The 13,224-nt window shown below is 43.1% G+C and overlaps 1 protein-coding gene across 5 annotated transcripts in view; it reads left to right on the forward strand.

The window, feature by feature from the left end:
* Positions 1-13,224, forward strand: part of FGD4 (FYVE, RhoGEF and PH domain containing 4) — a 169,141-nt gene that overhangs the window by 116,321 nt on the left and 39,596 nt on the right. For all 5 annotated transcript variants that reach the window (XM_045516049.2, XM_010954105.3, XM_045516055.2 and 2 more), the window contains one exon: positions 2,923-3,421. In XM_045516049.2, coding sequence (XP_045372005.2) covers positions 2,923-3,421 — 499 coding nt within the window. The remainder of the gene's footprint in view (positions 1-2,922; positions 3,422-13,224) is intronic.

The following is a 13,224-nucleotide window of genomic DNA, read 5'->3' on the forward strand; positions in this document are numbered from 1 at the left end:
TATTTCTCATGGCAAGTTGATTCAGTGGCACATGTTTGCAGATTCCCAGGGCCATCTCCAGTGACTGCATGATGTAACGAGGGGCTGAGCCCTGACCCCTATGCATAGTGCACACCCGAGCCTGGGTCCTAAGATGTGGGGGTGGCTTTGGGAAGCCCTGAATGGATCAGTATTCCAAAGACTGAGTCCTCTGATCCTCACCATTTTGGTAACCTCCTCTCCATACACAAAATGTACAGTTTTCCTACCTGTTAATACCAGTTTTCTTTTACTCTTTCAGAGTTAACAGATTGCAAGTCATTTTCTGATGCAGAGTTTGAAGGTTGGATCTAAGGAGGGGTGTGCTGTAAATGTGTGACATTTTAAGCAAACTTGTTCTAAGTGCAGATAGGATGTAAATGTGAGCATTTGGGCCAGTCTGGTAAAGGGATGTTACTTGCGGCAGAATCCACTGCCAACTTGAAAAATAATTATATGTTTTTAATGCGGTATTTCCTGTAGGAGCAGGCCCTGAAGAGTGTTTGAATGGGTTAGTGTTGCGTTGGGTCTGTAGGACATTAATGGGAAATGTGTATTTCCTGTTGTGATGTCTGTGTGCCTACAGTGTAGCTGTAGGGTTTTGCCCCAGTTGATACAGCCTGATCGAGCACTTTGTGGAGCAGAGGGAGATTTGGCAGGCTCTGAGTTACTACAGTAATTTGACAGAAAGAACCAATGTCTGTTGCAGTGGAGTTACAGAAGACCATTACCATACGGCACTGTTAAAACCTAACCATGTGTCACAGTTTACTCTTTGCAATAATCTAAGTAACTCTGTTTTATCAAGAGTGATTTGGAGGATGTATTTGAAGCAAGTGAATTTTGTGTATTTATTTTTTACTGTGGTTTCTTATTCCTTTTTTTTTTTTTTTTTTTTTTGAGAGTAAGAGAAACTAGTATCTTTGACCTATGACAGACTTCAGGATTTTAGAGAGAAGTAAATAACATTTACCCACAAAACTGAACGTTGTTTTTTTCCCCAGGACCCTGCAAGGCCAACTGTTTCTCCTCATGGTTTGTCACCCACAGGAATCTGCTCCGTATTGATTCAGCCACTGCTTTCACTAACCTCCCCCCCACCCCGCTACGCATTGCCCCTGGGTGCACTTACTACAGGAAACCCCTGCTTCTCATCCAAAGCGGCCTTTTCCCCAGATCCAAAAGTAAGCCCAACGTTTGGTTCAGAGAATCTGCTGAGCATCTTTCCACTGTATTGTTGGACACGGATGTGGCCAGGGAAAGGAGGACAGTTTCATTTAAATCTTCAAGGGCTTTCGGGGAAATCAGGCCTAAAATATACTCTCCTAGAAGTCAGATATCAGGAGTCAGATACAGTGTGAGATTTACTTATACTGACACCCTCCAACTTTTATATGACATTTTCCCCTACCTTCCCTTCCCTTCCGGTGGTGGTGAACTTCACGGTGCCCTTCCCCGTCCTTTATTACTTTCTCACGGTCAGTCATCATTCCCTGCGCATTCTGCAGTCCAGACCAGCAGTGTCTGGGAGGAGTGCAGTGAAGGGGGTGAGGGTGCATCTCAGCCCTGCCCATGGACCTTGCCGCTGTGCCTCCCCCCCGCACCCCTCAGGAGCCCTCACCCCGTGACCGCTGCCCATGCTGAGGAAGATGCCAGCCCTGGACTTTCCTCCCGCGTTTCGTGTGCAGCCTGATCACCTGCTCCTCACTCCATCTTTCCCATTCCAGTGTATTATAATGTGGGGTTAAGACCACGGGGTTTAGAGTCAGACTTCTTGGTGTGAACACTGGCTTTAGCATTGTTAGCTGTGTGACATTGGCCACTTTATGTAAGTTTCTAAGCCTCAATTTCTCTGTATAAGGGGGGGTCCTTTAGTTTGGAATTACTATGAGTGTGAAACAAGATCATCAGTGTAAAGGCTTAGCGTAGCTTCTGGCACTTAGTGTTAGCTGCCATTGCTGAATTACTGTCATCACCGCCATTCATTATTTATTGTTCGCAGAGTATTTATTGAGCACTGTCACATTTCAAGCTCTGTGCTGAGAGGTGGGGATAAAGCGGAGAAGACCGGCATGTTCTGTACCATCAGAGAGTATTAGTCTGTTTTAATTTTTCCCCTCATCGGGTCATAAGAATCTCTTCAAGACTGCAGCCCAGAGTTCTGTGTCTCCTCCCTGGAACCCTACATTCAAGTACTATATAAATACTTCCTTAGGAGCATTGTTCCATTTTGGCAGTTAAATTCCTTTGTACTATTAGGAGTATATATGATGTCAGGTAATAACAAGGATTTTAAAGAAAAATGGGATAGAATCTTGTAGACTATGATCAGGATGCTAGATTGAGTGTTTGGGGAAGCCCTCAGAGTTTGACCTCTGTGCCCAACTTAAAAAAGAACAGATTGGAGGGGATCAGCATGGAAGCAGAGAGAGCAGTTAGGAGGCTGTGGCCACACATGTAACAAAGCTTTTGAGAAATGTGTTCTGCTTTCCAAACAAAAATAACCTTTGGTTTCTAACCTGTTCATAAATTGAGGGCTGACTATACTTGTTTTTAAAATTTTTAAGAAAGTAAAAATCTTGAGAAAAGACGGCTTTATTAAATATATTTTTCACATCTAAGTCTTTACTAATTAGCCATATTGATAAGCAGCCCAAGGAAATATTCCCAGACCTGTAGGTAAAGCTCAGGCTTAGCATCTGTATGTAAATGTTTATCTGATTGTGAAGTGCATCCCAGAATACTAAGAACTGCTCTGGAATATTCTCATCCATGTCTCTAAAGCCAACAGAGGGAAAACAATGTCTTCACTAAATATCCCTAAACAGCTGGCATAAATTTGTTTTTATTCTAGAACTTGTCCATGCCAACATTTTCATACTTCCTTTGTGTTTTATCTTTTAGCCCATTATCAAATTACAGTGATTTGAAAAAAGATCCTGCTGTGAACCTCAATGTTCCTAGAACCCCAGGAAGGCACGGATTGACAACCACACCTCAGCAAAAGCTCCTCTCCCAGCGCTCACCCCGGAAGCAGGGACATAATCCAGATCAAGCTCAGGGTGTACAGACTCGTGTGGCTAACGGCATAATAGCAGCACAAAACCAGATGGAATGTGAAGAGGATAAAGCAGCCGCTCTCAGAGCAGAAACTCCTATTCAAACTTCGGAACCCTCGCCCGATACCAGCTTAGTGAATGGAGAAAGAGAAGAAACAACCACGGGACCTGCATCACCCACGGCAAATCACTGCGATGGAAATGCTGATGACAGGACCCCGGGTGTCGGCCCAGCGCTCCCCCTGGGAGAAGGAAGGGCAGACGCAGAAACCAAGGTGCAAGAGAGGGAAAACAGAGAGAGTCCCCAGGAGCTGGACCAGCTGGACCAGCACCATGAGATGAAGGTAAAGGAGGGAGCACTGCCTCTGCCACTGTGGTTTGAAAACTCTATTTCATAGCACCCTGTAACGAGCAAGATAACACACGGGACACGTTCTTGGATCAAAGGTGCAGTATAAGCATTGTCAGAGTTCCCTGGAATGGAAAGCTGGTTACATTTCTGAAGATAAGAAAAAATTGCCTGTTATTTAGTCTCTTTTCGATTATAAATAACAGTCTGTGTAGGAGAGTTGAGAATTGAAAATTGGTCCGTTATAAGAAAATGTGTAAGTGACAAATCCAAGTCCTAAACACAGTGAGGATTTTTTATGGTGCTGTGTCTTAATTGGCATTAACACAGGCAGGAATGAAAAAAAGGCTGAAGCTAGAATGTTAGAGTAGAAAATGATCAACTGGCGTGGACAGAACTTCAAAGTGAAATCTGTCCTATGGTTCCGTTTACGGTGATCCTGAAAAAAAATCACAAATAGCCAAGGAGCCAGTGGTCTTTTTTCTTCTAGTTAGTGAATTAATTTTAAATGCCGACTCTCAAGCAGAGAAAGTTTAAATAAGGAAGTGGGTGGGAGAAAGTGAGTCATACTTGGTAACATTATCTGAAACAGTAAGGAAACAGGACTTTTGCAGAGTGACTCTCTTTGCATCTTCATATAGTAGTGGATGTTAGCGTCTCTGAGCTTGAATCGTGGTGAACAGAAGAGAAGTTTAGAACCAAGGAACTCAAGACTCACATCTGTCCTTTTACAGTTGGGATGATGCCCCCAGCAAGTATTTATGAAACAGTATTCTTATTAAGGGAAATACTTTCATTGGTGCTGATGCCTGTGGTTGCTGGGTGCCTCCTCTTTTTACCCCTGTTGTGTATTATTATATACACATTTTCTTAAATGGGTCTTACGTGGTTTGGCAGAGACTTGATAGGGCTTTCCTGTTAAGCTAGTGAAATGCAGAATGGTACAGCTCTCTTTCTCCTAAATGGGCGTTTAAGCAGTGGTTGGCACGTGCTGTATGTGGGAAGAAAAAGGAAATTTTCTCTGCAGAGCTACTGATCCAAACCCCACGTGTCTCTCATCTGAGAAGGAGTATTAGGATTTAATTTCTACTGGGTGACAAAGTGTTTGCCTTTGCTGCTCTGATGCTGTTACATTGCCTTTCCTTGTTCCCAAATGCAAAGGTAAATGTGAACAGTGTTAAGATGGTAAATTTTATGTTGTCTGTTTTACCGCAATTAAAAACAAAAAGTAAACTTAAAAAAATCAAGAAGTTAGTAATGTACAGTGGACCAAACTATTGGAACCAGGAAATCTTGATTCTACTTCTGGTTTGTCCACTAACCAGCAGTGTGATGTTGAACAAATCATTTAAACTCCTTAATTAAAGGATGCTAAAATTCTTTAAAAAATATAAATGGAGTCTGATCTTAAGGCCCTTTTTAGTGATAATAACATAGTAATTCTATGCTGTTATATGTAGGTATATTCCTTTGTTAGCATAGCCCTTCAGATCACCAGGTGTTTCTCACGCTGTCTAATGTGCTGAACTTCTAAGACTTCCTGGAATATTTTGAGTTTCACTATGTAGACAGCTGAAAAAAGTTACTTCAATCTTTATATAACTCACTATAGAGATTTACATCAGAATAGTCATAGTAAGTTCCGTTTAAGCCAGAATTAAATCTAATGGGCATTTCCTAAATTGCCTACCAGAGCTGGGGGCTGGAAAGTAGGCGTAGAACAGAATTGCAAAGATGGTTGTAGAAAGTAGACACATATTAAAGTATATCCTGAACAGTCATTATTAATGATTGAGTACTGGCTTGAAAATAATCTGTTTGTGTAATTGTTTCTCTGATTACCTGACGTATTTTGATCAAGGATCTCTTTCAGTGGTGAATGCAGAATATTGTTATTTTTGCCATGTAAGAGATACAGAAGACCTACCTCACTGCAATTATTGACTCTGCTATGCCTTAGCAAAGCAGCACTTTGCCAGTGTTTAAACGTTTTGCACCACCAGTGATCTAGAATATAGCCAGACACCTCAAAGTAAGCAGATGTTCTTTAAGAACCTCAGAATCGAAGAAAAATTTTAGCACCTTATGATGCCTTTTGGTCTCAACCGCAGAGTGTTAACAGTATCTTTAAATTAAGGCTAATCAGGTATTACAGCAGATTACAAGATTGAAATCTACTAAAAGGAAGGTGTTATCATAAGGAAACATACTAAAGCCCATAAATTACAGGAAAGTTAGGGACCAGGGACTATCATAGTGTGCATGCATGTGTCCGCTCAGGCATGGGTACTCCAGGGCATCAGGGGATAACAATTACTGTTTGGCATGACAAATTTGGGTTATCATAAGTAGCTTAAACTTAATTAGGAGACTCATGTAAATGGGTCAAAATGGATTAGAATGAATTTCACTAAAAATAGTTGTCTTTTCTCAGATTTGTAGGTGTCAGTGGTTAAGCTTTAGCAGAGATGCACTGACGTGGACTGCTGCACACACTGATTATGCCATGGAAATGAAAACCTCTGCGCAGTTTTTATGAGCCTTTTTAATATCTAGGTTATATTTAATGAGTTGCACTGGTAGATTTTTTTCTGAGATTGATTCAGAGTATTTCCTTCTGCATTTCATACAGCAAGCTAAATATAAGTGTATGGATGTGCACTTTTTAAGACTAACATTTATATAAGTAACAAATCTGTTACTGGCAACATAAGCTTGAAGTAGCAATGTGTTAAAACTCTAACAATAACAGCTTTATCAAGAATATAAAAGAAACAGATTTTTCTAACAGTTAATCTTTCATTTCATCAAAAATGAAAGCAATTATGTAAAGAAGTGGGGGGAATAGATGATGGTGTTGTCCACAATGTAGAGATTTATAGAAACAAATATTTTATATATTTTTTTAAAACGTAAATGTTTGTTTCCTGCTTATTTGTGGCTTTTTCATTGCCATTTTACTTATATTTTTATGTAAGTCTTGAGGGTTTACTACTTTTGAACATACTCAAAAATTAAGAAACATAATCATCTCCTAGGGAAAAGAATGACAGATGATCACATTCAGAAGTAAACTGCAAGTAAATTACAGACAGAAAACCAGTGCTGTAATCCAAGTTAACTCACTGTTCCTCTTTTCCCTTCAATTTCTCCTCACTAATTGTAATTCTTAAAATTGTTGATTAATTTTATAGGGTGTAACATGAGTTATCAAAGTTTCCTGGGAGTCGAAACATAATGCTTACCTTGGTTATCCAATTCTTATGATGGACTACAAGTTCTTTTTTAAGATAAAGCTTTAAATCTCTTTGGTTCACTTCTTGAAAAGTAAGGGGACCCCTGTTGAGTTCTTGTTAGATTTGAGGGCAAATAGTAAATTACTCCTTCATTATTTCTTCTTTTGCCAAATCAGCTTTAATTCCAAGAAGGTGAAAGGCAACACAAGGAAAGAATTTATCCAGTTTTCACTAGTCAGTCTTTCATTGTTGCTAATATCATAATGAAAGCTCCAAGTGAGGTTGTAGGTGTTTTAAAATGATGTGTAGGGTAATGGAAAAGTTTCCGCACTAACCACGTGGATAGTTCATGAAAGTATTGAGGATGGCTTTTCTTTATGGGGAACCCAGAACTTCTTTATGTTGTGGTGACTCTGTTTAGTATGTTAGAAAGATACAAGAAAGAGAAATGAGAAAAAGTGAACTCCAGAGAGACTATATGTGAGAAAACTAACCATCGTTCACTCAAAAAATTCAGTGTGCAGGCTCACTCTCCTAGGTTCTGGAAGCAGAAATGAACAAGACAAGCCTTCCCCATAGTTTCAGTCTCCAGAGGAGAAAAAGGCGTCAGCAAATCACGCTGTTGTGGTGCAGTCTGTCCTTGGGAAACACAGATGAGGAAACAGCTGTCGTGGAGGAGGGCTGGTGAGGGGCAGGCTGCTGAAAAGCAGCGGAATTGGGCTTGAAGGAAGAGTGGGCGGTGCTGGTGGTCCAGAATAGACGGGAAAAGGGAGGTGGGGAAGAGGAATGCATCTGGGCTGAGGGCAAGTGTGAGCAGCAGAAATAAGAGGGTGGCTGCCATGTTTAGGGGTTTTCTGGCCTCATAATAGAGGCTAGAAGGGCTAGAGAAATGAGTGTGGGGGTAGAAGGGGCTTAAAAAGAAAATGGAAGCAAAAGACAAAAGTTCAGTGGGTTTGTGTGCCTAGATCGTGTTTTTTTCTCTTGAAAGCAATGGAAACTTTTTTAAAAGATTTTTTTTAAGTCTTAATAAAAAATGAATAATCCTCATAGAAAATCAAGAAAGTGCAACAAAACCTAAAGAATACAAAATCACTCCTGGCTCTGCCCCCAGAGAGAACTGCTTTGATACAGAACATTCCAGCTTGTTTTTCTCAGCTGATTTTTTTTTTAAAAAAAACATTTTCAGTAGCATAATGTATGGTCAGTCTGCATCCTGTTTTGTAGGATTAAACGTAGGTATTTTCCCATGTTATTTCAAACTTTCCATAAGCTTAACACTGCCTTGGCCTCAGAGGCACTTAATTAAAGCATGGAAGTGACATGATTATACATCCGTGGGTTTTAGAAAAATGAGTCAGATAAAAGGAAAAGCAGACGCAGCAGGGTCTATGGTTAGTGAGCAACTGCAGTGGTCCCGGTGTGAGAGGGTGAGGTCCTGGGACAAGGGAGAGAGGTCTCTGGGGCCGTGTCAGGTGTCAGGAGTGAGTCATGTACAGCTCCTAGCTTGGCTCAGGTAGCAGCTGGTGTTCCATTTACCAAACTGTAAGGGAACAGGACAGTATATTTGGAGGGAGAAAAAAATTAATTGGATTTAGACACATGAATTTAAAGGACTACTGAGATATCCAGGTAAAGATATCTAAAACAAAAATGGGATATTCTAGAGACATTATGGGCTATTGATTAAGGATGAAGGCTTTCAATATTAAAAGAGATGAGTTCAGATCTCAGTGCCATCTCTTCCCAGCTAGGCGACCCCAGACACGGCAGGCACTTTAATAGAACCCTGTCAGCCTCGGTTTCCTGACATGGAGATGGCAGACAGGAAGAAGAGCAGTTGTGTTTGGAATGAGGGGAGGGAGTTAGAGTTGCTGACCAGGTGACCTTTGTATTGCTCAGTTTATGGCATTTGCAAGACATCCATTTGGAGATATTAGGCAGGTGAAATTAAGATGTGATTAATATTGCCAAAATAGAATGTGTAGGAGCAGGAAGAGAGCCGAGGACTGAGCCCTAGCGAATACAAGCATAATCAGAAGGGGAACACGGTGATGTGTCTGAGACGAGAAAGGAGAAGAGAGACCAGTGTCGTGAGAGCCACTGGGCTTAAGAGGGTGGGGGTGGGGAGCTTATGAAGATGGTCACCATTTAGAAGGTGGAACCAGTTAACCTTGGACATTATATAGCAAACTATCTCAGTAAAGCTGGATGCTCGCATTAAACTGAATCTATTATATTGCACATATGCTGTGTACAAGGCACTGCAGTGAATTCAAAGAGGAAACTAGCAGTTGAGAAAGAGGATTAAGATAAATAAATGACTGTTACTCATCATGAGGTAAAGGGGAAAAGAGCAAGCTCAAAGATGGAGCCGCGGTCTGGAGGATGAGGTCTGGCTGAGGATGAATTTCCTGTTGGTAGCAGAAATGGAGGAGTCGGGCAGAGAGTCTGGAAGTTGCTGAGTGAGTGAGATACGGGGAGACTGCCCTGTAGAGAGGGTTGGTGCAGGGTGTGTTAGTTTGACCCCCAAGAGGCCAGTGGACTATCCTCAAGGTTGGGGGGGGGGCTTTGAATTTGAGGACAGTGGAGAAGATTAGCTCTTGTGGTGCCTTGTGACCAAGATTCTGAGGGCCCAGGTCAAAGACAGTGGGACCAGCCAGCAGCCTCTCCAGCATTACTCAGTGGCCTGGAAGCCAAGAAAGAGAAGGAGCAAACTTGGAGTGGGACCAGCAATTCAGCAGTGCCGACAGGACAACAGGGTAACAGAATCGGAGACTGGGTTTAACAGAGTGTTGATATGAACCAGGAAATTTGGCAAAGTCAGGTGCTTGGAGGTCACAGTGTACACAAAGATCCCATTTAGTGTGGGTGTGAGAGAAATGGAAAGGTCAGATCTTGAAGACACAGTGGTTGTTTTATGGGGCTTAAAAAAAAAACAAAACAAAACAGAGAGTAACGCACCATAACCTGGTGGTCAGGAGGACAGACTCAAGAGCCAGACCCTGTGGGTTTGAATCCCGCCTCAGCTGCTGACAGCTGTGTGGCCTCAAGCAGGTCACTTAAAACCTTTCTGTGTCTCCGTTTCCTCATCTGTAACACGTAGGGAGTGTTACCTACCTCATAACATTGTCACAAGGCATGGATCATTTAATAGTCACCAAGTGCTTAGAACAGTGCCTTGAAACAATCTGAGCTGTGTTTCTCTTAAATAAAACATAAAATAAAATCTTATTTCCTCATTTGTAAACCTAGATAAACTCATAACCCTTAATAGACCAAAATTCAACATATCTTGCCTGTTGAAGATCCCAGCACCTCTCTCTCAGTTCTGATTTAAACTGAGGCCTCCCCTGCAGCGCAGAGAGAAATTTGCATGCCTCGTGCCATTTAACTTGGGTTTTTTTTTTTTTATGTTTTGTTTGTTTCTCCTGCCTGAAGACCATAGGCTGTTACCATGTAAGGCACTCACTAATGTGTACAGGGTTTTAGCTCCAGAGAATTAGCATCAGAAATATTTGTAAGTGACCTAATTACTTTGATACGCTGCCTAGGCTTGGGAAAGATGAATTCAGCTATTGACTGTGGGTGTATATTACATTTTCTTGGTGTCTGATCTTTCATTTCTGCTAAAGCCAAAGGACAGCTTAGTCTAATATATACTGAACTGGATAAAAGAGCAAAGTTCTGTCTTTGCTGCGACTTCTGTCTGACCTTGTGCAAGTAATCAAATTGATCTTTTGGATGCGAGCTTGAATTCTCCCTCCTCCCCACCCTCTATCAAAAGGATGCAATTTAAATCGTCATATTAAAAGTTCTCACTCTCCTATTCTCCTCTTCTGAATAAGATAAATAGTAAAGAGGGCATAGATTGGACAGTTTTTGGTGCTGGTCATTCGGGCTTGGATTTGACTCCCGAAGCTTCCTGTGATTCCTGGCAGTGATCTCCACTGCTCTGTCTTCCAGCTCACTGACCCGCTCTTCTGAATCACTTAGTCTGCTGCTTACTCCTTCCAGTGTATTTTTCATTTCAGTTGCTGTGTTCTTCATCTCGGTTTGGTGGTTCTTTGTAGTTTCTAACTCTGTTAAAAACTTGTAACTTCCCACCGTGTGTATCCAGTTTCCTCCTGAGTTCTTTGATCATGTTTACCATCGTTATGCTGCACACTTTCTTGGGTAGACTGCCTGTGTCCGCTTCGCTGAGTTCTTCTTCTGGGGCTTTTGTCTCGTTCTTTCATCTTAAGTGTATTCCTTTGCCGCCTCGTTTTGTCTAAGTTGCTGTTTGTGTTTTTATGGATGTGGTAGGTTACTTGGGTTTCTCGACCTTGGAGAAGTGGCCCTCTGTCAGAGACGTCCTTTGCGTCCCAGCAGTGCACTGCCCTCTCGTCGCCCAAGCTACACATGCTTTAGGGGTCCACCCTGAGAGGCCACATGGGTCCTTCTGTTGTGGGGAGCCATCTATGTGGGCCATCTGGCAGGCCCCTGGGCTGGTTGGTCGCCAGGCCCTGCCTTGTGCACATGCTGCTGCTGGCTGCTGTTAGCAGAGCCTGGTCACAAGGTTGTGAAATCCTAGGGGCCCCCAGGGCTATTGCTGGCTCACTGATGGGTGGAGTCAGGATCCTGAAGACTCTGGCTTTAGTGCCGGGTCTGCTGGCAGGCAGAGCTGGTTACTGGAGTCTAGCTGCGGGGCCCAGGCATCCCAGAGCTCATTTCAGATTGTTGCCAGGCAAGAGCGTGGGGTGGCTGTTGGTTCCTGACGCAGCTGGGCATCCCTAAGGTTGCGCTGGCCTGCTAGTGGGCAGGGCTGGGGCCCAGCTGGTCCTGCACTGCTGGATTGTACTTTTCTGGCTTCTGGTGTCTTTCCCCTGGTGGATGAGGCTTGGTTTGGCCTGCTGGTGGGCTAAGCCATGTCTCAGGGTGACCCCAGAGGAGGCTGTGGGCTCTTGAGTCTTTAGGCAGCTTGTCTGCTGATGGGGGAGGCTGTGTCCCTGCCCGGTTAGCTATTTTGCCTGAGGTGTCCCGCCCTGTCCTCTGCAGGCTGTTGGGTGGGGCCAGGTCTGGGAGCTAATTGTCCAGGATGTCAGCAGCCACAGCAGCAGTGTTCTCGCAGCTGAATGTCCCCCACTACGTCCACCACCAGTGCCGGGGCCCCCAGCCTCTCCAGGAGACTGTCCAAGACCAGCAGGTAGGCCCGATCACGCTCCTGTTCAATTACTTCTTTTTCCCGGTGTCCCAGCGCGAGTGAGAGTTTGTGTGCGCCATTTAAGAATGAAGCCTCTTTTTCCCTCCAGTCCTTGGGGCCCCTGCAATTTAGCGCCTCTGGCTTTCAAAGGCAACTGCCCTGGGATCTTGTATTTCTGGTGCTAGACCCCCGGGCTGGGACGCCAGGCGCGGGGCTCAGAACTCTCACTCCCGTGGGCGACACCCTGCAGTATAGTTTTTCTCCCATTTGTGGGTTGCCCCGCCGAGGGGTATGGGATTTGATTGTTATCGCAAGTCCACCCCTCCTGATCTCGATGTGTTTCCTTCTTTATGTCCCTACCTGTAGAAGATCCTGCCTGGTGGGTTCCAGTATTTTTTTATCGGTGGTAGTTCTGCAGATCATTGTGATTTTGGTGCACTTGTGAGAGGAGATGGGTTCAGGATCTCTCCACCCCGCCATCTTGGCCGCCATCTCCCTGGTGTTCTCTTTTTCTTGGAATGTGAACCCGGTAGTAAATTTCTTGTTGATTACAAATCTCCCCTGGAAACCGCACGACCTTACTTACGGTGTTATTACATGATCTTAACTGGACATAAAATCTGTGTTTTGTTCCCATACCTTCTCATTTTCTTGTTCCCGTATCCAGAGGGGGTTCTCTTAGTTAAAAGGCTGTAGCAGAATAAGAACTTTGTTTCCACAGACCTGGACTGAGTCCTGGCTCAGACGCTGACCAGCTGTGTGGCTTTGGGCAGATTACCCAGCCTCACTGAGACACAGCTTCCTCATCTATATAAGTAGGGGATAATGCTGCCTGCTTCACGGGATTATTGAGAGGATTTCATTAGGTGATTTAGGTGAAGCACGTAGAACTGTGCCAACATACAGTAAGTACTCAATAAACAGGGAAAGTTGTCCCTGTCTCTCACTTGTAACGTCCCTTGATTACTCTGCTCAGTATAGTGAGAAAGAATGCTGAAAGTAAGGTGTCCAACACAAGTCAAAGATTTCAGGACCAATTATGTGACATTTAAATATCATTGTGATCTAATTTTAAGTTATCACCTGGAGCCACATTGAAGACTGATGTCTGGAATTACATTAAAAATGACATATCAATATTTTGATACATCTCATGAATTATGGTCCAAAATTAAGTACTTATTTCTAAGTTGACTCATCTCGTTATGAGAGAATGGACTTCAGGGAATGCAGATATGTATGCCAATACAAAGCCACATCTTCCTTCTCCATGGAAGACTATGAAGGACAGATTTGGACTGAAATGCCCTAGGACCAAGAAATATGCCTTCTGGTCCTATAAAATCCTGATAATTTTTATACACATTGTTTTAAATATAACAT

The sequence above is a fragment of the Camelus bactrianus genome, chromosome 34 (assembly GCF_048773025.1).
Source record: "Camelus bactrianus isolate YW-2024 breed Bactrian camel chromosome 34, ASM4877302v1, whole genome shotgun sequence".
Classification (NCBI taxonomy): domain Eukaryota; kingdom Metazoa; phylum Chordata; class Mammalia; order Artiodactyla; family Camelidae; genus Camelus; species Camelus bactrianus.